General features: G+C 37.1%; 1 protein-coding gene across 1 annotated transcript; it reads left to right on the forward strand.

Annotated features, from left to right (window-relative positions):
* Positions 1-626: 626 nt before the first annotated feature.
* Positions 627-23610, forward strand: PI4K2B (phosphatidylinositol 4-kinase type 2 beta). Its single transcript, XM_050896533.1, has 10 exons — positions 627-919; positions 5287-5444; positions 10763-10963; positions 11460-11591; positions 13006-13159; positions 14776-14843; positions 15351-15450; positions 18059-18192; positions 19290-19349; positions 21933-23610. Exons 1-10 carry the CDS (start codon positions 643-645, stop codon positions 22104-22106), a joined length of 1458 nt encoding a protein of 485 aa, XP_050752490.1. The 5' UTR covers positions 627-642; the 3' UTR covers positions 22107-23610.
* Positions 23611-23803: the final 193 nt, after the last annotated feature.

The raw sequence follows: 23803 nt of genomic DNA on the forward strand, positions 1-23803 counted from the left end.
AATAAAGCAAGTTTCAGGGATGTTTTTGGTAAATGACTAGCAGTGAAAATAATGCAAGTATGGAGGCCTGTAGCTGTGATTTCCCGGAGGAACGTTGAGCAGATCGTGCCACTCTTAGGCTGTCTTAAACTATCCGCAGACTAATAGCAGCTGACCACAGCATCTGGTGCTGCCCCCACACTCGCACCAGCAGGATCTCCCTTCCCCGGCAGCCCTGCTACAGGCACGTCATTGTACAAACTCCCTGATTCCCCGAGTACAATTTTGCCGGGAGGCACAAACTCTTTGCAAATCGGTGTACTAGCCCCATGGCTGGTAGCTGGCCTGGAGAAGACTTTGGAGCCCTGACCGACCCCTCCTCAGCCCGATGTCGATTGCTGCTCGAACACACGAGCTGGTTTGGACCTCTTTGCGCAGTCCGGGGGCGCGGGGACACCGAGGGGGCGCCGCTCGGGGCCGCGGCCCCTTTAAGGCAGGTAGCGGCGGCGGGGCCGGGGTGCCGGTGCCGCGCGCATGCGCAGGGCCGTGACAGGAGCCGTGGCCGCGGAGCTGGCTGTGGCGGCCGAGAGCACCATGGGCTGCGGCGGAGGGGCCTGAGCCCGCCCGGCGGCGCCTCCCACCGCGCTCAGCCCGCGGCCGCCCATGGCGGAGTCAGGTGCCGAGGAGCCCGATGAGCGGCTGCTGCTCCTCGCGGAGCCGGCGCCTCAGGCAGGGCCACCCTGGCGGGGGCCGCAAGGGGTGAAAACCGCCCCCGGCGGGGCTGTGAGGCTGTGTGGGGAGCTGGGGCTCGAGGAGGAGGGTGAGGAGGATTCGGGGCCCGAGGGGGATGGAGAGGACGAGCCTCTCCTGCGGGCGTCGGGCGCCGGCCGTGGCCGCCGAGCGGGCGCCGCCTGGGACAAGGAGCCTCGCGCCGCCGCAGGTACGGCCCGGGGCCGCCGCCTCCCCCGCCGGGCTCGCCTGAAGGCGGAGGGGAGCTGCAGGGGGTGCGCCAGCGCGGCTCGGAGCAGGGTGGCTTTGCTCGGGGGGCTGCCTGGGTTAGGCTGCTTGGGTGAGTCGGGGGGGGAGAGGTAGCCCCTGCCGTGTCCTGCCAGCGAGGCGAGAAAAAGACCTGTAGGGACTAAAATACGCCTGATGTGCCATGCCCGCTGCCTCCTTGAGGTGTCCCTGTCTCGTAGGGAGCTCATTACGAGCTTTTATCGGAAGGCATAGTACTAGCGAGGGGCAGAGGTGCGTTGGTTGCCCTTGCTCGGCATATGGGCTCGCTGACTAATAGTCTTTGAAGGGAAAGTGCTGTGAGTGGCTCCAAATTCAAATGTTTTGTCTTTATGTTCAGGGCTGCACGAACTCATTTACATCTTCATGAGTGCCTCCACTGTTACTTCTCCTTGTTCTCTGTCTTCTGTTTTGTTGGGCTTTACTTTGTTTCTGTCATAGTTTTTGAAACTTCTGGCTTTGCATGTTTTACAGACTGTGTTCTGTGGTGGGACTGGCTGCTGCTTCCTGAACACTTGGCAAACTCTGTCAAGTTTTCTATTTGTCTGGCCTATTCGGGCAATTACTTGCTTGTGAGCCCCATCTTTTCATCCTGTAAAAAAATTTTACTCTGTTTCTGTTCTTTGCTCCAATCATCTGTTCACTTCTTTGTACCATCATGTGTATTAAAAGTTTTAGATGTGGACTCTTCTGTCATATTTCTGGTTTTCATAAAAATCTATCTACTTTCCATGTTTTGAAATCCAGTCTTGAAGAGAGAAATAAATGTGCTGTGAAAATTTAGAAATTCAAGAACTTAGTTATCAATTTGAAAAGAAGCATAAGCGTGGCCACTATCTAATTCTAAATCTACGGGCAAGATGATAAACTACGCAATATTTATTCCTCACTTTTCTTCTTTAGGCTTTCAAGCTTTCTGATTCTGTGCAACTTTGTAAATAGATGTACATCTAGGAAAGGTTTGCTGATGGAAATCTGTGGACTTCTATCACTTAATAGTGTTTGCTGTTGTAATTATACCATAGGATTTCTTGCCAGACCCTGGTAAAAATTTTTCCTTTTGCAACAATAGCATATTAAAAAAAAAATCCAAACAAAAACCCCATCAATTTGAGCAAAATAAGTTATGCTAGTAACTTTTTTTTTTTTTAGTAGCCACAGAGAGCTTTTGCTAGTGTACTGTTTAACCATAAGAAAAAAAATCTCATCTTTTAAGCAGTGGTCCCAAGTGTAGACCAGACCTGTAATGCGAACATGCTATTAAAATGTTCTCCTGTCTTGTTCCCACAAGACTTAAGATGTGTTAATGAGATGGTGCTTCTAGCAAAACATAGTAGTTAATGCTTCAGAGTGGAGACTGGAGCCGTGGGTCTTGTAGCACTGGGGCAATTAGAATGGTGAATGCAGAGCACTGCTTGGGATCTACCCCAAGAGTATGTAAGAAAAACCTCAGAACTGTGATTGATCGCAGCATCTCATCTCTTGCTCTTGTTTCCTTGTCCTTACCTTTTCTGTATGTCTAACACTTGAAGGTACAGGATTGTTTCACATGTCAGGTGGAACAAACATGCAACAGATGTGATTGATGCATGTTATTGCAACATGGAGAGTGTTTTCATAATGGAATTATGGTCCGAATATGAGACTGTACAGAAAAAGATGGAATTGGTTGAAGGGACTACCTTTAACCATGTTAATGTTAAAATAGTATAAAGCTAGTTTAGTATGGAAGGAGTTCATACATGTTACTCTTGCAGAGTGTATTAGTTTAGCTTCTGTCAAGGGGTACAGGTTACAAGTTGAGGTGTATACATGGATGATAGTATTCGTACCTTCTTTGGCACGTCCTCATCATTCCAGTATAGCAGCTTCACAGCCTTAGGCCTTGTCCAAATTAATTTGAAAGAAGTTATTGAGCTTGGTAGTTAGACTGTGTGTGTGTGAACCCTGGTCTCCTGAGTGGGAGTTTAATGAGAAGAGTAGTTTTCAAGAGCGGTTGCAAGAAAAAACTTGATAAGTTATAATTGTAAGTTTAGAGACTGTACTGGGAGTAAGTTGTGACCATAATATGCTTTCACAGTGGAAAACTTGATTAAAATAATTTTCGAAGAGGAAACAGACTCAGAAAACGCTGCCACATTCAGCAAATACTAGCTTCAATTAAAATGGCTTATTTTCATATGGAGAGTGTTGATAAACTGAAAGGAAACTTCTTAAAACTGCCAGTTTCCTTGTTTTCAGCCTGTATGTTTTTGTACAGCCACATCACTGTGGTAACAGAAGGCTTTCTAGTAGCATAGTAGCAATACTGAACAAATCATAAGTTTCAAAAATTATTTTTCTCTTCCTTGAGCATACAGCATAATGTGGTTTGTTTGATTTTTTTTTTTTTTAATTGAATATATTTTTCCTGCAGTTATCTTTTATGTTGGAAAAGACATGGTTGAAGAATTTCCTCAAGGCAGTGAGACTTCTTACAGTTTTAGATTCTGGAATGAATGCACAGAAATTAAAAACTGACCTCTGAGAAAGTTGTCTTCCACATAGACAACTTCAGTCCCTGTGATAGAAAGTTCATCTGTAGGTCCTCTTCATCTGGAAGATTAATGTGCGGAGCAACTTAATATGGATGTTGTATTTTGTTTGATAACAGTATAATGCACAACCCTGATTTTGCTTTCACTGATAAAAATATGTAGTAGTCGCAGCTCGGCTGTGTGATGTGATGTTTCTCATGTAGAGGTAGTTGAGGCTTGAATATGGAATAAGAACCACTGCTTCACAGTGGCTTTTCCCATAAGTGTATTGTGGGTTTTTTGGTTTATTTGCATAACTCACTTAAGTACTTTGTGACAGGGAAATCTTAGAACCCTTTCCCTCTCTCTCGGTGGCTGACTCTATGAAATGCAATTTACTGATTGTCCCTGACGGTCCCAATAAAAGTCTTAAAATTAAACTGTAGTTGATTGCAGCAGTATTGGCCAACTAGTCTAATAGATTCTGGTCCAATGGGCTGTAGTTGTTGATCCTTATGAGCGAGCTGTTATTAGTTTTAAGGCTTCTCTTCCTGTTGCCAACTTATGCTAAGGTTTTCTGATGTTTTATGCTTTTAAGTTGTTTTTGCTTGGAACCCCTGTTATTATTTCTGAGTGGTTCATGCAAGCAAGTGGTAGTGTTCTAGAAAACTTCAAAGAATGTCCTGTGCTACAAAAAGGTGTTCCAAAACATCAAGGGTGATTTTTATTATTTATTTTTTTATTTGGCTATCCACAAACTGTTTAGGAGTATCTTTTCTGAATGGATTCTGTGTCAGTTGTCGTTCCAGAAGAATGTATGTGTTTTATTTTATCTTACACTTCAAGTGCTGAAATGGGAACAAGGCAACTTTATCTGTGAATGTTTAATTTAGAATAATGTAGCTGTTTCTTAATGCAGAAATGAGCCCTAATGCACAGACCCATTAAAATGCACCCAGTAAGAATGTGGAATAAACCTAGCCTTAAAAGTAAGGTACAAAAATCTACAGTTTCAAAACTTGCAAAGAAATCGTTTGAAAAAGTTTAAAGAGCAATAGAAGTATGAAATCCTGGCAACTTCTTTTCTAGTTATCTTTCTAAATGTTTGCGTAGAGTCATAGAGTTTGCATAAATGCCTGCATAGAGCTGTCTTGTGGCCAGTATGTAAAGAAATTCTACAAGTAGTTGATAGTGTTTTAATGTAGGAATGGTGATGGCATGCAGTACTTCACTGGGGTATTGGTGCCACTTGTCAGAGCTACATGTAACGGATTGTTTTATGAATAACTCTGTTGTGTCGTAGCAGATAATGAACATGTTAGCCAAGCTGTTAAATGAATGGTATGATACCATTCTAATAGTTAGTGGGTAACAGACAGTTTGCTTTCAGCTAGCTTTCTCTACAAAAGGACACAAAAATCTTAATAAAAATGGTATGTAAAATCTTTAGCACTTTTTTTACAGATATGATTTTGAAGATATTTTTTTCGTGTAGGCTTCCTTATGTAAATAAAAGCTAAAAAAAAATCCTTCAAAAGTATAAACACTTTGCAGTGGTAGTCTCAAATTAGTTGTTGCAGATTTGGCTGATTTACTTTAAACAAAAGGTTGATTAGACATGGGAAAAGTTGCACTGATTTAATGGACCAGATTTTTCCGCCTGCTATTGAATGGTCATTAGCAGGGAAGGCTCTTAGCTTTTCAGTGTGTTTACTTATGTTGTTGTTAATTCGTAGTACAAATTACACTTAAGATTGCTTGTTTTCTTATTTTTCAGGGCATACAGGACATACTGCTGATATGAATATATTTTTAGATGATCCAGAATTTGCAGAAGTTATTCTGAGAGCAGAGCAAGCTATAGAGTGTGGAGTTTTTCCAGAAAGAATCTCTCAAGGATCCAGTGGGAGTTACTTTGCCAAGGATCCAAAAGGGGTGAGCATGTTACTGCGAAGTCAGAGACACTATTGGCAATGAGTTTAAAATGGAAATTTTAAAATTCTATTTAAATGGAAATTCATTTAAAGAAGTTGTTTAATAATTTATGGTATGCCAAAATCTATGTTGGAAAAATCAACTCAAGTAGTGTTTAGATTTCTAATTATGTCTTGCAGCATAAGCTAAGCCAAAATAACTATGATTTCTCTGTTGCGGTTTTACCATGTTTTGAATGATCTGCACCAAAGAAATACGGAGAAAATAAAAGGCCTCTTTAACATCTGAAAACGATTCAGGAGTTCCTTTGTGCAGAATCTAACGTTTTTTCCTTTGTATGTTTTAATTGATTTTTTGACACAACTGAGCTTCTTATTTGGGTACTGTTTAGGTTTCTTTAGCCAAGCCTCCTATATTTTTATCTCTTTTCTTTTTAAATAGTCTTTTATTTAAGTCATGTCTCCTTCCTCCTATATGATTGGTAGATGGGCAGGAAGAGTGATATAAACAAACCTACCTTTGTACTTGTCTGCTGAATCTTAACTTGAAGATTTGGTTTCCCCTCCCTTCGTGGTAAATGGTGCCTTGAATAGTGATCATCAGAGATGTCCTAAGGTTACTTTGAGACAGAGAAGTAACGGTTACCTGAATATCTTGCTTGAAAAGTAACATTTGGTTAGAGAAAATGACATTTCAGGTGTGCTTTCACATTGTTTTCTTTAAGTCAGAAATACTTTGTCTGCTTACCTACCTGTTCCAAAAAAGAAGACTCCCAACCCCCACACCTTTGTTAATTTCTCATATCTGATTTTATTTTAAGCTCAGTCATCAGTCTTCTGGTCTTAGGTAGATGTAGGTATTCATTAATCCTGAAGATCCCAGTTGTGTTGGACAGGGAAGTTGTAACACTTTAAGTACCTAGGTTTTCAGAATGTATTCAAGATTGTTGTTCTTCCCTGCACCCCCAAAACGGTCATTTCCCATTCGTTTAGGAAGTATTATGTTTTTTGTTTAGCTCTTATTCATATTACTGATCATTACAGAATATATTCCTGTTTTGCCAGTTAATTTTCGTAGATGTTTAGTCTGTTTCAATGCTACTTTTCTGGTGATAGTTTTTACACTTTATTGAATGAGTGATTTTTAGAATAGTTACCTGACTTAATACAAATAAATATATGAATTTATGAATTTATTTCTAAGATGGAAAATGGCAGAACTACCCCTTCAAAATCTTCTGAGAACTGCACATTGCAGTTCATACTCCTGTGTTCCAGGAACGTTTGTTAGTAATGACCCCCTTCATTCTGGTGGAGGAGAGCCAAAGTAGGTTGGGAAGGAAGGTCTCTCTCTTTTTGAAACTGGAAGGAAAAAAAAATTCTTTCTCTAATCATTTTGCGGGATTCTTGCTGTCGCGTACAATGCTGTTAATATGAAAACCTATTGAAAGTTTCAGCAGACTTTTTAAACTTCATGTCACTTCCCTACTTCAGTAGTTTAGTTCTTTGTAGGTTTTCAGGTTGTATGCTTATATATACATATTCAAACTTCATACTGTTTTTAAAGAGGTATTTTAAATTAGGATTATATCTTATTTAATATGCAATAGGAAAAAATCTGAGTAACCAACAAAATACTGGTTTAAAACAATACTTTTTCAAAAATTCAGTGCATGATGTGTCTAAAGAGTATTCTACAGTGTTATGCTAAAAATGCTTTAAAACTGGTTAAGTGGGTTTTTTGGAGTTTTTCTTAATGCTGTGCAATTGAGATCTTTTATTCTTAGAAAGTTAGTTAGAGAAATTACTAAAAAAACCCATACTTGTTCTGGATTTCCATATGTGCAAATCTGTTTTGTCTGAAGCCTCTCCAGACTGATTTTGCAGTTTTTTGGTGACTAGCGAATACCTGAGAGATTCACTGTGCCCTGGGGCTAATGAGAGAAGTACTTACACATCACTCTTGTAACCATAGTATTTTGGATGGAGCACCTTATTTCCTTGTTTCTTACGTGGTGATTTTCTTGTTGGTTTTACTTCTGTTTTGCAGTGAAGTGTTGTTTTTGTTCCTAGTAGTGACTTGCCCTTCCCCTTCATGCAGGTCATTGATTTGAATGTAAGTATTTAGGGGAAATGAAGACTATAAAAAAACACCTTTTTTTTTTTTCTTTTTATGTGGGCCAGAAAAATTTCATTGCAAAATATGAAAGTATTTGCCAACATGGGACTGTGAGAATAATGATACTGAATTCCTAGCTGACTTTCAATTTTGCTTTTATTCTTTGCACTAAATTTAGAACTTGTCTAGATTTGTTACCCGTATTAAAGATCAGATAAAACTTCATTTTGTCAATAGTGCAACTCCCATTTGTAGAATGGATTTCACATACTGTTTGACAGAGTATTGCATCATTCTACTTCAGACCAGTTTTGTGACTTGCTTTCTCCTATTCTTCTTGAGTAATCTCCTCTTCCTTATGCTGGGGAAGAGCTTATTAAAGATGTGCTAAGCCTTCTTACTGGTCAGCTTCTGAAGTGTTTACCCACACTAATACCGAGTTAAAGGTAAAATAACCTGTTTCCATTAGGTCATCTTATTCGCTGATTTGGGTCTATCAGAAAGATAAAACTAAAATTGCGTGATTAAAATTATTAACTTTTTGCATTTATTGGCATAGTTGTATACCGATATGAAGCAGGTCAGTACTTAAGCAGCACTATTGCTGAAGTGTTGAGTATTTCTGCATTTGTTGTTCATTGTGTAACCAATAAAGTAAAAGACACTGTGTGTTACAAACTGTTCTGCAACATGTTTTTGACAGTTTAGCTATTGGCTAATTGGTAATGCCGATGGAGTCAGTCTAGAAATTAATTTTGACTTGCAAAATTAAGACTGGCCTTGGTAGGTTGTCTACATATTGAGCTTTGTGGTTCTACTCTGGTCCTCAACAGCAGCAGCTCTGCAAAATTTCGCAAGGTTCTAACTTCAGTGAAACCTTGAAAACCATATCTAGATTTGATAGTATAGCACAGTACGGTCCAGGCAAGTAATGGAATGAGCTAAGCTCCTTTATAAAATGGGCAGTTTGTAGGAAGTATTATCCAAAGAGCGATTCAGAAAAGAGATAATTAGTGGCTTGGTATTTACTACCAAATACACCACTACGTTTCTGGGAAATTAAAAGCTGCTAGCTTTGTTTTGAGCAGGTAGGTACCCGTGATTCAATAGGAAAAAATTAAATAACTTTTTAACAATTCTAAACCTAACATTAGAATTTTGACTAAACTAGCATACCAAGTAAATTCAGTTTCCAAAGTGTTGCGATTTAAAAAAACAAAAAAGTAAAGTGTTCAGAGAACATCCTGGCCTTTCACATTGCATAGAATACATGTTGTAAGTGTAACCTTTTGTGTAGGTCTAAATTGAATTGTGTCTGTGCAGTTGCATAGAACTTGCTCATGATTTTGAATGTAACCTTAGAATCACGGATAATAGCATACCAAAACCAAGAGAATTTTTGTCAATTTGTTTCCTGCCCCTGTTGATAGGAAACTTATTTTATAGGATGAATGCAAATAGTGATATTTCGTAACTTATTTCTCCTGGTAGTTGATGGGAATGAATCAAAATAGATGGACAAGACAGATGGTGCTACTAATGCCTGGTGTCTTGTGTAATATGTTTACAAACGGAATGAAATAAGTTCTCTGTAGTTAGTTTGTCTTGGACAAACTAAGATTGTCTTGGACAATCTTGGACTACTTAGATTGTCTTGGACAAAGTGGGTGAAAATTCTCTAGAAGCTAGAACAACGAGTGAGGTCTTCTCCCTAATTAGTTGAATCAGCAGTTACTGAAGCAGAATGCTTGTTTCTGACTGCTGGTAAACTTGTTCATGACTTAAGAGTGTAAATCAGCTGTGAGTGTTGGTGCAACAACAGGCAGTGTTTAGCTTATTGAGATACTCGCTTTTTTTGATAAGGATTCAGGAAAGTACTAATATGTGAAAATGCTTCTTAAACATTTGTTCTTAAATATTTATTAGATAAGAATTTGATTTACTCACCATGGTCCTGTGAGAAGGAATGAAGATACAGCATTTCTACAGCATTTCACTTGAGCTATAGAAGAGTCATTACATGGACTTTATGCACTAGGCTAAAGATTATCGCAGACAGTTGGAAGGTTATATATTTTAGCGTGGTAATAATCTTGTGGCTTAAGGTTAACAAATATAGAATCATGTGTAGGAGGCACCTTGAGAAATCATCTATTTAATGCCTGTGTTGTGGAGCAGGATTGTTTTAACATGATTCCTGATGAATGTCTAACTAACCTGTTGTTAGTGGCTACCTGTTTTGGAGACTCCACAACCTGGCACTCTGTTCCAGTCTTGAGCCACTCTTAAGGTTCAAAAGGGTTTTTTCTTTGCAATTTATCTGCTGGGATTTAAGCCTATAATTTCTTGGCTCGTTGACAGTAAATGTGTTGTTCCTTTTTTCTCTATAGCAACCTATTACATAGTTCATTGTGCCCCATTGTCTCTTAGGGTAGACAATCCCTGTTCATACAGTCTTTCATTATTCACATTTTTTGTGCTTATTCTCATTGTTTTTTCAACTTTCTCCAGTTTGTTAAGAGATTTCTTGAAGCATAGTGTCCAAAATTAGACACAGCACTCTGAGTAATTTTAAGCTTTGCTACATGTCTCCAATGTAAATGGTGGCTGATAGTGTGAACTGTTGTCAGCTTTGAGTTGAGGAATCTACAGCAGTGGTAAACAACACCACTTCTTGGAATTGCAAAGTGCAGAACATTTTGATCCATTCAAACTTAAAGCAATAAATAAAATAGATATAAAAGAGAAAAGGTGACACGATTATTAGCATTCTGTGGATTTGTCACTTTCCTGGAACCATTATGTCTCTGTCTGAAATATCTTGTCAATGAGTTAATTGGTGGGCTGAAAATGATTTTTAAAACTACTTTTGAAACCTCCCTTTTTAAAAACTAAAAATATTTAAAAATTTCTATTCTAAAATGCAGTCCTCTAATTTTGAAAAACTAGTAAATGTTAGCTGGTTTTGATTTTCTGTTATGAAGAGCTTATTTTGAACTTGTACTACTTCTAGGCAAGCATTTGATGATAAATTTATTTGGAATACCATTTTGTTTTATTATTTCATCATCTAAAAAGAGCAACTGTAAAATGCAATGTATAGTGTCTAACCAATACTTTCAAATAACTAATTTTCAAAATAATTTTAATCTTTTGTAACTCAAAGTATTCATACTTTAATTTTATATTATTTGTCCTAGAAAATTATTGGAGTGTTCAAACCAAAATCTGAAGAGCCTTATGGACATCTAAATCCAAAATGGACCAAATATTTTCACAAAGTTTGTTGTCCTTGCTGCTTTGGCAGAGGCTGCCTCGTTCCAAATCAGGGATACCTCTCTGAAGCTGGTGCCTATCTTGTGGATGACAAGCTGGGGCTAGGAGTTGTACCTAAAACTAAGGTAAAAGTTAAACTACATAAATTATCGAATGCACAAAAATATATAGTGACAGATTTGTCAGTCTCTGGACTGTAGTTGTGGAGACATCCTTGTATATCATGCATTATCCCTGAGTTATTTATAAACTATTGCAAGTCCAAAGGCACAGTGGTTTGGTGTAGAAATAGTGACTGTGATTTTTGTTTTAAAGGATAAGTTTGAGATCTGAATTGAATCTCTTCTTTGGAACCTCTTCAGTTTCTAGCATTTTCTGACACTTTTGTGCCTCATGTTTTGGTAAGATGCAAAAATTGCAGAAAGCAGCATATAAAGATTCCCATTGTTGTTTGAGATATGTAAAATAGCAAATATTTACCTTTTCATATAAAATTTGTCTGTTGGAAATGCCTGATGCTTCCTTTTTGCTTTTTTAACAACTGAGCATAAAATTTACTGTAAATTTATATTTGAAATAATATGGAATACTGAGCTGTGTTTTTAACTTTCATATTTTAAGGTTGTCTGGCTTGTCAGTGAGACCTTTAATTACAGTGCAATAGATCGTGCAAAGTCAAGAGGAAAAAAATATGCTTTAGAGAAAGTGCCAAAAGTTGCTAAAAAATTTAACCGAATTGGACTACCTCCCAAGGTAAGATGAAAAATAAGTAATTTGTGCATTTCCTGGTTCTTACACAAAACTTTGAATTAAAAAAAAGAAAAGAATACTTGTAGGTAACTTCAACAGCAGAAGAAAAACCTTGTTGCTTGTTGAAAACTATCTCTGAATGACTGAAGTTTGATAAATATGACTGTTTCTGTGCAAAATCTATCCACTCTGTTACATCATTCCTTCATTTGAACTACTTTAATAATCTTGCCACTTTTTGATTCAGTTTGCAGTCTAGCTTTCTGCTGGAGAAGTAATATGTTAAAATGTTGTACATCTCTCACTGTTTTTTTTTTTCCTCCTTTTTCTTGACTGTTTAGTACATTTCCCTTCAGTGTCATGTTTTTATATTGTCTAATTGTTTCTCCCCTGCAATTTATCTAGTTCTTTCATTTTTCCTAAATCTTTATTTTTTTTTCCCCTTCTATTGTTTGTTTTATTCTTTTAGGTATCTTGTTGTTGTGTTTATCCTACCTTCCTTTCATCTTGTGTGCAGTATGCCACTGACTAAAACCTCACATCTTTCTTGCCTAATGAGCCTTATTGTAGCCCCAAAATATCACCACAGTGTTCTACTCCTAAGCTCTTAAAACACAGGTCATGTACAGCTTGGGTAATCCACTTGTGTCAGTTCCCAGCAATTTTGATCCATGTGACATACATTATGCAAGCTTGTATCAGCATGATTATTCCACATGCTGTGTGTTTATCCATGTCTCTGCACATGTGCATCTATGTGCATTTTACTTCACAAATATAAGTCCTCTTTTGAATTTTAATCTTGAGCACCTTTCCTGTTGCCCACACATATGGAGCCTATGCCATCTGTAGTTTTCTTCCTTGGACTCTTTTGGGAAATGTATTTCAGCCATTTTCATGCAAAAAGTGTCTGTCATGAAAAAATGGTTAATGCTGCTGTTCTCATCAATGAAACACATGAGTTTTTCAGAAAGAAAGATTTTTCTCCTGTAATTTTTGGTGAGTTTCATATGAACTATTGAACTGAGTGTTTCCAATGAAAAAGAGAATAGATGTTACTTCTTTCTCTTTGTTTCAAATATTGCTCGTAATACTGAGTGTTCATTTATGTTGAGCTGCCTGGCTACATTTTATTCCTGGTAAACTCAGTAAGTGCTTAAACAAATATTAAAAAAAAAAAAACCAAAACACCACCAAAAAACCCAGAAAAAACCCTCGTGATTTGAGTCTTACTTTTTTTAGAATTTAGGAATGGAAGAGAAACCACCTAGTAATCTTTTTCTTTTTTTTTTTTTTAATGTCATACTTCCTGTGTTCTGAACTTTGAAAGTATATAATCAGTTTTTCTGTTAATGTTAAGATTAGTTACGTGACCTACCCAAGTGCATTTTCCAAATGCAGTTTCTTAATGTTTCAGGTTGGCTCCTTCCAGCTGTTTGTTGAAGGATATAAGGAAGCTGACTACTGGCTCAGGAAATTTGAAACTGATCCTTTACCTGAGAACACAAGGAAAGAATTTCAGTCACAGTTTGAAAGATTGGTTGTCTTGGATTATGTCATCAGAAATACAGGTATTTCTTAGTGTCTCTCGGTATCTGTCAACTTTAGTGAGGCAGAAATGGTAAGCAATGCTAGCTGACAGCTGCTGCTGAAGGCTTTTAATGCATTTCAGATACTTTTCTCGCAATTGAAGGCCAGAATGTTGTAGTTAAAGCTTAAAAAAAATTACTTTGGATTCAAACATTAAATATTGCAATATGACAAAATCCAAACAACCCATTTTGGCTGTTACTTGATATTTTTAAGCAATGTAAGAATTCAAGAACAAATACTTCAATTATGCTTTAATTCTGTCAGTAGGCTATTAACTGTCTGTTTCCTCTGATTAGAATAAGGGATGGTGGGGTTTCAGGAATCATAAGAAAAGCCACGACTACCATTCCTTTTATGTTAAGCTGGAGCTGATAACAGCACAGTTTCACATCAGTGCAAAATAGTTCATATTCATTGTGACTAGGCACTGAAGTGTGATGTCTATCTCTCAGTTCTCCTGCATTCTTGTTGCTTTCACTCAGAAGCTGGGATTCTTCTGTTGGCTATGTAGGTGACTTATTTCCTCAAGAATCCAAAGGCAGTTTTATATTTTAAATACTTCCTTTGCTGCTTTGTCAGAGGTGGGCATCTTTACTCCTCTTTAGACATACCAGCTCTAGTTCATTTTCCTTTTCTTAAATTCACTTATTAGAAAGGAATTCAGCTGAAAATAAGTCACTCTAACAAGTCACTCTAACCTGTGGCTTTTTAGAAGCAAACTAAAAGAAGAAAGTTTCGTAAGAACATAATACATTCTAGCTGCTGCTATGGTCTGTCAGCTTTATCAAATAGATCCCAGTGTTTCCAAACAAATTACTGTGTCCTGTGACATTCTTAAAATTGTAAGGAAAATACTCAAAATGCAAAACGTCATTACATGGATGAGTTTACCTTCATCTAATATATCTAATCATGATAGAATGTGAAAATCTTCTGATGGATGCTTAACTAAACTTAAGGGAGCCCCTTAAGATGACAGAAGGACCTACAAATCCATGCAGTCGTCCTCTATCTGAAAGACCTTGTCAAAGCCTTTAATATCTCAATTTTGTCTGAACGGTGCAGATGTTTTCAGCTTCTGGAAGGCTCTTCAGTTTTTTCCCCCTCCATCTTTGAAGAGTCTGTTTTTGCCATGTAGTCAAACATCGCGCTATCTATCATTTTGGAGGGCCTCTCCCTTTCCCCATCAGCATTAAAACAAGCCTAAAAATTAACTTGTTGTGGTTCCTGCTGCTGACAGTCTTTTCTCCAGGAAAAGTGCACACTACAGCCAATCTTTCTGCATAAAATGGATGAAAATGGTTTCTCTTAGCTTTCTTCACATTTTGCTCTATATTCAGCCAGTTGGGGAAACTAAAGCAGTAATACATATCTAAGAACACTTGGTAAATTTTTTGGTCTTTCCAGTAAATCAGTTGCCTCATACATTTCAGTAAAGCTAAAACACGTGTATTGTGATGGAAAAAACTTTGTGAACAGTTTTGCCTGACTCCTTCAGCAAATTCTCAATTTACAATCTTAGTCATTGTATATCACTTCAGATGATGATTTCTTTATAAATGATGTATTGTGACATGCATTTTCCTGTTCAAAGACAGAGGTAACGATAACTGGTTAGTCAGGTATGAAAAACAAGATGATGGACTTGATCTGTCAGATAAGGTAAGAAAATTGTACTCTGAAACTCGTATTCTTTAAATTGTTTAGTTTTATAACTTGGTTTTGCAAGAGATTGAGTGCATGGCTTTAATCCTGGTGCATGGTCTCAAGAAATACAATAACTGCAAATTATTCTAGGCAAAATGAATGGAAAAGCTATTTGGATTAGACTAGTCTGCATAGAACAGTGCTAGAAGTTATTTTTATTGTTCTGTATTTTTTCTTTACTAGCTTGGGCTATAATAATAATAAAACTGCCCAGTTTTGCTCAAGCACATTTCTTCAGCTATTTATGTGCTCTGCTTTTCTTGTATTTGGGGGAAGGGCTCCTCTTTAATGGTGGCAGAGTAAGAATTATATGTGTGCTGCAGTTTATTTGGATACTCCTTTATATTGTTTAAGTTGACTTTAAGCAGTGAAGTTAAAGTATATTATTTAGTATTTTTAATGTATTTCACTTTTTTTTAAGCACATAGTTATCACTTATTTTTTTAAATATTCCTTCTGTAGGATAGCCAATGGACTATAACTAAAGAATCTACTATTAAAATTGCTGCAATTGACAATGGTTTAGCATTTCCTTTTAAGCATCCTGATGAGTGGAGGGCATGTAAGTATTTCATTCTTCAATCATCTTCCTTTTGGGAGAGTAACTTCCAAATAAGTATTTTTTTATTTGCGTGGTTGTAGTAAGAAACTAAGAAATCATCACTGTAGTTATATATAGAATTTTTAAATAACATACTCTTCTTCAGAAAGTTAGCAACAAATGCCATTTATGCAATAGCATATGTGATTTAGTCCTTGTTCATGTTTTTTTTACCCTTATACCTTTAAACAATATTAATACATGGATATTCATAAACGTACTACTGTATGTAAACTGACTGGTGGCGAAATTGGAAAAACTTAGCAACACGTTTCTCGTGTGTTTTCTTGAAAAACATGGTGGAAAATTACTTGAGTGCAAGTTGTCTCTCTAATGGCCAAATTTCTATTTCAAAACAAAGGCTACTGTTGTAGGTGAACAAGTAGACAAGTTACATGCTATTTGTACTTGTTCTCAGCTTTAGCTTACTTTGTAGAAGTTAATCTTCAGCTGGTAGCTTCGAGCAGACTGAAAATTGATATTACTGCTAAAGCTAGATTGCTTCCGACCACATCTCTGACTACTTATAGTTTAGAGGGAAGCACTGAACAGGGTTTACAATTATTTCTGTGGACTATTAGCCGATCAGGTAATTATGGCAGTTAAGTGTGGTCTAGTTTTGCTGTCAAAAGGCTAGTTAATTACCCCACCCAGAGCTCTGTATAGTCTCTGTATATCTTGATACTCAATAGTTACTGTCCTATGCATCCCTTGACTACAGTCACTTCTGCAGCTGTTCTAGAGACATGGCAATTATTGCTTATTTTATACCGTCTTTTACTTCAGCATCAAAAGTAATAAACTTGGATGATCCTATAGAATTCTTTTGCAGTTGGACAAGTGTGTGACAATTCTGTAAAGGTAAACTTGTAGCATAATATTGTTTAAAATTGCAGGCTCTTAACGGGTAGAGTGTGTTTTCTTGATGACTAGAACTGGTTGATCATTAAGGTTAACCTCCTCAAAGCCAGAGAACAGCCTATCCAAAAGGCAGGAATTTGGTCTAGCATGGATGAACAGGGAACTCCTGACTGAACTGGGACACAAAAATTAAGTACATTTTAAAAAAAAAAAAAAAAAAAAAAAGGATGTAGAGACTCCCCTGGAAAAATAGAGACTTGGTCCAGAAGTGCAAGAATGGAGTCTGGGAAGTCAAAGCTCAGCTGGAGTAAAGCTAGCAGAGGACATAAAGGGCAAGTAAAGGGTAAAGTAAATTAGCAGTGAGAGTGGGACTGAAGAAAAGTGCAGCAAAGACCTAAAGGCAAAAGGCATAAGAAAGAACAAGTTATTCAATGCTGACTTTGCCTCAGTTTTCACTTGTAAGATTTGCTCTCAGGCTGTTAGGTCCCAGAGCTCATAAGCAGAGCCTCTGGGAATGAATCATTACCCAAAGCAGCAGAAAGGGAGCACTTAAGCAAAATGGACATACAGAAGTCCATAGGAGTAGATGGGATGCATTGGAAACACAATGGGAGCTGGCTGATGTTGTTGTGAGGCTGTTTTCTCATCACTCTTGAAAGACTGTAGTCATGTGGGAGGTTGCTGATGACTACAGAAAGGTAAGTGTCACATCCATCTTCAAGAAGGGCAAGATGCAGGGTACAAGGAACGACGGGGTAGCCAGCCTAACCTCAGTCCCCATGAAGATTGTGGAATGAATCCTCCTGGAAGCCATGTTTAGGCACGTGAAGGACAATAAGGTGATGGGGAAACTAGCATGGATTTACCAAGGACAAACTGTGCTTGACTGACTAGGCAATTTTAATGATAAGATGACTGGCTCAGTGGATGAGGGGAGGGCAGCGAATGCTGATTTTCCTTGACTTTTGCGAGGCCTTCTGCATGGTATCTCATAGTATTCTTGTAGTGAAACATGAGGTACGAACTGGACAAACAGACTGTCAGGTGGGTGAAAAACTGACTGGACTGTCAGACTCAAAGGGCTGTGAGCAGTGTTAGGAAGTTCAGTGGGTGGCCTGCTTCTAGTGACGTTCCTCAGTTCTTGCAACTGATACTGTTTGGTGTCTTAACATCTGGTAATATTAATTACTCTTACAATATCTCTTGAAAAAGCTGTTTAATAGCGATTATGTGAAAAGTTAAGAATTTTTTTCTCAGCATGCTTAGAAGAAGGCATTTTAATAAACCAAAAATTTTATTAAAAAATAGTAGCTACTTTTTTGTTAATTCTTCAGTATGAGTCAAACATCTGAAAGATTTCTATTTGATTGCAGCCATTGTTTTACTCCAAAGGAAACCGCATTACTAAACGAGGAGAAGGCCTCTACTGTTGCTTACAGTATTTAATTTATATACCTTTTTTTACTTACTGCTTCAACTAAATATTTATTACTTAAAATATATTTTCACTGTTTGGAAAAAAAGGCTAAGTAGCTGTAAAGCTGCTTTTGTAACTGTAGCCAAAAGTGGTATATGGGGTAACGATGTTGTGAAAAATGGTGTGTTAATGGAACTTCCAGTAGGCACCAGAGTACTGTATCAGTGGTAAGCACTTGAGAATTTCATTTTTGCCTGTTGTTAATTATTGTGTACTGTTTTTCTGCATTAGATCCCTTTCACTGGGCTTGGCTTTCTCAAGCAAAAGTTCCTTTCTCTCAGGAGACCAGAGAGCTAGTTCTTCCTCGCATTTCTGATATGAACTTTGTACAGGATCTTTGTGAAGATCTTTATGAACTATTTAAGGTGAATCGAGTGCTTCTTTGAATTGAGCGTTACTGAAATAGCTAATACCTGTAATGGAACAGTTAGATGTTTTTTCTTTTTGTGAATTTAACTTCTGTACGTCATGATACTGTGCTATTTTAGCTTTAACATTGGCATGGTAGAAAGGGTTTATATAATTAAGAGGAAGCTGTGTCACTAATGTGGCTAATTGATAGTAATCAGCTCATCTGAAAACATAATTACATTTTATATATCTAAGTTTCACATAATCAATTAAAGCTAGTTACCTTTTATAGCACAAATCTGTGTAAAAACTCCATTTAACATACCTGTGTGATGTGTATACACTTAAGATAAACTGTAGCAACCTGAGGAAATCATATATTTAATGTAACTTAAAGTACCTGCATACCTCTCATATACTTAATTTTACATACATATATTGTGTGAAGTTGATGCTGAAATCTTGACCATGTTTAAAGTAAGTCAATCTTATTTTAAAGATACTGAAACTGTGCTACAATATTGACATGTAAAGAAGCGTCCTTCTCTGAAATGTTCTATAAACAATTGTGTCAGACGTTCAAGTGATATAATCCAAATGATCAGGATGGGAGGAAATGGAAATTTTAAACTTCTAATGAAAATGCAGCTGTAACGTCAGAACTAGATCCTGAAACATATTCTCAATATTTGTATCTTTGACTCAGTTGTATTCAAAGTGACTCTGGGTTGTCTGTTAAACCCAGTGGAAGTTGAAGTATTTAATAAATCTGAAGGAGGAAGTATTCTTTTGGCAGAGTAAAGGTGAGAGACAGAGCAGTGTAACATTATGTGATGGTATTAAGCCTACCAACCAATGCCCTAAAGTGGTAGCCACTGATGTATTTACTTTTATGATGTGGAACATCCTTCATTTTCACGTATATAAACTTACTGCAATAAATAGACCTTTTTGTGGGTCCTACTATGAGTATTTGAAGCTTCCAAAAATTATTATAATGTTGGTAAATATGACTATGCGTATTATGAAATTGATGACTTTGTGTGTTAAATATATAGCTAAAAATAAATGGGTCATTTCCTGTAATAACTGTTCATTTTCTCTAATAAAGACTGATAAAGGATTTGACAAGGCTACTTTTGAAAACCAAATGTCTGTTATGAGGGGGCAGGTAAGACTGCTTTTTCACATTTTTATTTATGTATTTAACTTGTCATCACTTCTCAGCTGTTTTTTAGAGCTACAAAAACTGACTCAAATTGAAAGACACTTGAAGGTATTTTCATCTGAGAAGACTAAATTTCTTTCTAGAGTTTGTTCTTATTTGCATATAGATGAGACAGCAGACAGTGTATACTGATTTTTTTTTTTATTATTATTATTTTTATAGAAGAAGATTTTCTTAAATAATGTAATTGGGTTTTATTGTTTTGGGGGGAGATAGGGGAGGACTTAATACCTATATATTCTTAGAAGCTATTTTAAAAATGAAACACTGGAGAAGAGTCATAAACTTGGATGGAAAATTTGATGGGTAATTTTGTTATCTTACTAAAATAAATGTGACACTATTTTGGAGGGTTAACTTGATTATTGAAATACCTCTCACGAGAAAGCAATATTAGGTAATAAAATTTCTTCATCCTAGCAAATGTCAGAACCATACTTGGAACTAATCCAGCCATTTTCAGATGAGAAATTTGATGATAATTAAGTCTTGGTTTTTTAACAATGAAACAAGAGAGGAGAAGGGTTTCTCCATCTTAAAATTTAAGACTGGTGTGATATACTGGAAAACAAGCTTTAGCTAAGAACAAATTATTTAGTTCATTGTAGGCATAAAACAGTGATTTGTGAAAATGTAAGGGAATTGGACTAGATAAATAGTCCCATTTGCCCTGAATTTATTGAAACTGACTTCTCTGTGTTCATAAATTCAACATGGATAGTTTAAAGCCAGACATTCACAATTCCTAGAGTGGCTTAATCCAACCTTTTCTCTGTAGAGTTTCCTATATCAAGAAGTACCTTACACAAGACTGCAGCTCTGCTTAGTCAAGCATAATCCCAGTTAACGTTAGTTATGTGTGGTGCCTAAAAGCCAGCAAACCTTACTTATTAAATTGAATTATAGGAGTTATTTCTGAAATAACTTTTCTGAGAAGTTTGTGCAGTCACTGCAAGGTCACTTCTGAACTATTCATCTGTCTTAAACTGTGGTAAGTAGCTTTTTTGTGGTGAGACAATTGGCTACAGGGAATCTGTTATTTAACAAAAAGCTTAAGGAAAAAACCTGGTCTATATAATTGAGAGAGATCTAGCTACGGTTGTCTAAATTGGTTTTCCACTATAAAGGCTGCATCTGGACCCTTTTGTCACACCCTTTCCCTGAGGTGGATTTCAGCAGAGCTTTGTTTTTTGGCTTTGTTGGGTTTTTTTAAAAATCTCTCTCTAGCTATACAAGAATGTGTTTCACTGTGGGAGATGTCAGGTTTTCAGGCATGGATTTAGGGAAGAAATGCAGATAGTTATTCTTGGACGTGATTGGAAATACATCAGCAAATGATGCCTTTTAGCACTGATTTTAGACTTGCTTTTGGTGCAACACCAATGTTACAAGGGCATTATAGAAGAGTTGGATACCTAGATCACATGATAATGGATTCATTCAGTTAAGATGGATTTGCAGGATAGTCAAAACATCTGTAAATATATCCTTAAAAATGAAAAATTTAGGAATTAGAAAATGAAGAATCTAGTTGATAAAGATAAGGAGGCTGAAGAGAAATATATCTTGCATGTAAGGGGCGAGAGCTTTAAATCTAAGGTACCAAAAGTAGTTAGAAGCATATTCTTGTGAAGCGGAGGAAAAAAATATTGGGAAGGGTTTCAAACCCAAGATAAACAGTTCTCTCAAGAATATAGAGACTAAGCAACCAGGTAACACAGATCTACAAAGGATTGCCTTAGAACTTAGAAAATGTAAATGTCAAGTGGAGTTGCTGGAAGAGCCAAATTGCAGTAAACCATGCAGAAGACTTTATCTGTCACGGTTCTTCAGCCATGAAAGTGCAGAATGAGCAGGGAATGAGTAAGTTGCACAAGGAAGAAAGCGGCATTGTACAGGGGAAAAAAAGGCTTGATATTAAGGATAATGCAAGTGTGTCACCAGAACTAAATTGAATACTTGCCTCAGTTTTCAGCAGGATAACATTGAATGTGGAGTAAATTAGCAGGGCAGTTCATGAGCACTGAAGTTTTGGATGGAAGATAACAGACTCCTGGGAGCTGAGCTCTGAATTTGGATATGAGCACTGGGTTTGATGTGGGTTAATATGGCTTCATGTCTTCTGATATGAAAATAATTTGTAGCTAAACTCCTGGTAGATCCTATGTTAAATACATGTTGATTGCTTTCTTGTAGGTTTTTTTCATTAAAGGTGCAATGCTCTTAAGAGATGTGCTGAATTTAAAAGGCTCTTAGATTTTTGTCTCTAACATTTTCCAAAAATTCAGAGAGGATTGCATGAAATATTCAAGAAAAGAATAGAAGGGTAATCAGATAGCGGTAGGATGTCATAATGTTACGCAATAAATAAAGTATTTTTACTTGCAATACAGTATCTTTTAAAAATACTTTATTTGACAGCACAGTCCTCTACAGAATTGATTTAAGAGGGGCATCTGAATTTATAAGCCTGTTAGCCACAGGTTTATTTGTGCGCCTTCATCTTACCTGCTTTTTCTCTTTCAGATACTAAACCTTACTCAGGCATTAAAGGATGAAAAAAGTCCCATTCAGCTTGTTCAGATGCCACGTGTGATTGTGGAGCGAAGTAGCACTGGAAGTCAGGGCCGAATTGTTCATCTGAGTAATGCGTTCACACAGACCTTTCATAGCAGGAAGCCTTTCTTTTCCTCCTGGTAGCAACAAAAATATGTGGGAAGAGTAAGTTTCTCTTAACTTCAGAAAGCTACTTCTGTGTAAAGGCTCTGCAATAACGTACTTCTGCTGTATACCAAGAGCTCTGACTGCCGACACCTCAGAACTTAAATTCTAAAGACTTAAGAAATGTATTTTGAATGTAATAAAAGTTTACAATTTTTGTCTCAAAATTGTGAATTCTTATGTCAGGGAATGAGAAGAACTTGTCCATACTGTATTTTTATAGGCTAAATTAATGTATTCTGAGTAATATTCTGAATAAGGGAAGATGCACAGTTTGCATATGCTGAGAAACTACTTTTGAATACAACAGGAGTTCTTTTTGTTTAATATCAATGTGAGAATCTCTATCAATTTCTTTTTATATGGTCTTTAAAAAAAAAGTGCAGAATGTTATCTTTGATTGTGAAAATGCTTTTCCTTGGAATTTCTTCCTGATATTTTAAGCTGTTTATAGATTTTCGTAGGCTAGTTACTTGAAAAGTCATGCACTAAAAACATAAAATAATCAATCTGTTCTTGACAAACAAGTGAAAGGAAGGGAGAAGGGGAAAAAATGCTCCAAGGAGGTTTTTTTGCACGTGGGGACCAAAAATAGTAGTTGGATTACAGCAAAATTCAACCTGAGCAAGTGCACACAGCTCCTACTGTGACAAAATAAACTGGGTGTACGTTTCAGAGGTTGAAATTTCACCTGTAGCTTTTAGAACTTGTGTATTTAAGCACATGTATGGAAAACTGTGATATTTCTTTATAGATCCATCACAATGGAAGAATTGCACCGTGTTGTTACAGGGTTGTTTTGCCATATGCGTATAAATGCGTTCATCAGTAGTCACCAAAGTGGTTCTGCACTATTAATGACAGAAGCACTAATGTGTTCATCACAAAGCCAGTCTGCCTTCTAAATTTCTATCTAAACACACTGTTATTTTTTTTGACCAGAAAAAAAAAAAGTTATTTTTTTTGACCAGGAAAAAAAAAAAAAAAGACTGTAGTACATAGAGCACAGAGACTTGTTACCGTGCCCTTAGCAATGTCATGCTCATCTGCCAATTGCCATTTGCATTTATGTTTAAGTTACGTGGTTAAAGACTTGATGGTCATGTTTCTAGATCTATGGCTTATGTAACATGGTAAATATTTTTATTTTAGTAATTTCCTGGACAGTTAAGACTGGGAATGGGAGAAAAATTGCTGCTTTTATGAAACCTTCAGTATTTCAGACATTGCTGTATTTTCTAATTCTAAGCAATACTGTTGAACTCAAAAATAATAAAATGCTTGTATTTTATATGATTTTGAGTGGATGTAAATATTAATGTAGCACTTAATCATGTGACTTGCTAAACTGAGACGTTTAAGCCTTAAATGTAAAACTCACTGGACGGTGGAGTTCAGCATAAGATTGAAATGACCACCTTTATAAACTTTCCTTGATTGTTTTTATCCGAACAGTTTACTACAAAATTAAAGATGGCGTTTATGTACCAGACATGCCTACTGAAGAAAATAAATGTCGAAGTCTAAACTGCGCGGGCTGCAGGCTCGGATGCCGTCTTTGTGCTGCAGCACGTAGGCCCTGGTGGCGGTTTGTTTCCTCCGTGTCACTGCGCGCGGCCGAATCGTTACCCGTGCCCGAGGGAAACGTTCTCCCTTGGCGGCGGGGCCGCCGCACC

The sequence above is a fragment of the Gymnogyps californianus genome, chromosome 4 (genome assembly GCF_018139145.2).
Source record: "Gymnogyps californianus isolate 813 chromosome 4, ASM1813914v2, whole genome shotgun sequence".
Taxonomy (NCBI): domain Eukaryota; kingdom Metazoa; phylum Chordata; class Aves; order Accipitriformes; family Cathartidae; genus Gymnogyps; species Gymnogyps californianus.

What these genes read in the sequence shown, in the direction of transcription:
- PI4K2B (XM_050896533.1), top strand. Translation starts at nt 643, where the DNA reads ATGGCGGAGTCAGGTGCCGAGGAGCCCGATGAGCGGCTGCTGCTCCTC. An exon ending in TTATGTCATCAGAAATACAG is followed by an intron (nt 13,160 to 14,775) that starts GTATTTCTTAGT and finishes TCCTGTTCAAAG; the next exon opens with ACAGAGGTAACGATAACTGG. An exon ending in TGTCTGTTATGAGGGGGCAG is followed by an intron (nt 19,350 to 21,932) that starts GTAAGACTGCTT and finishes TTTCTCTTTCAG; the next exon opens with ATACTAAACCTTACTCAGGC.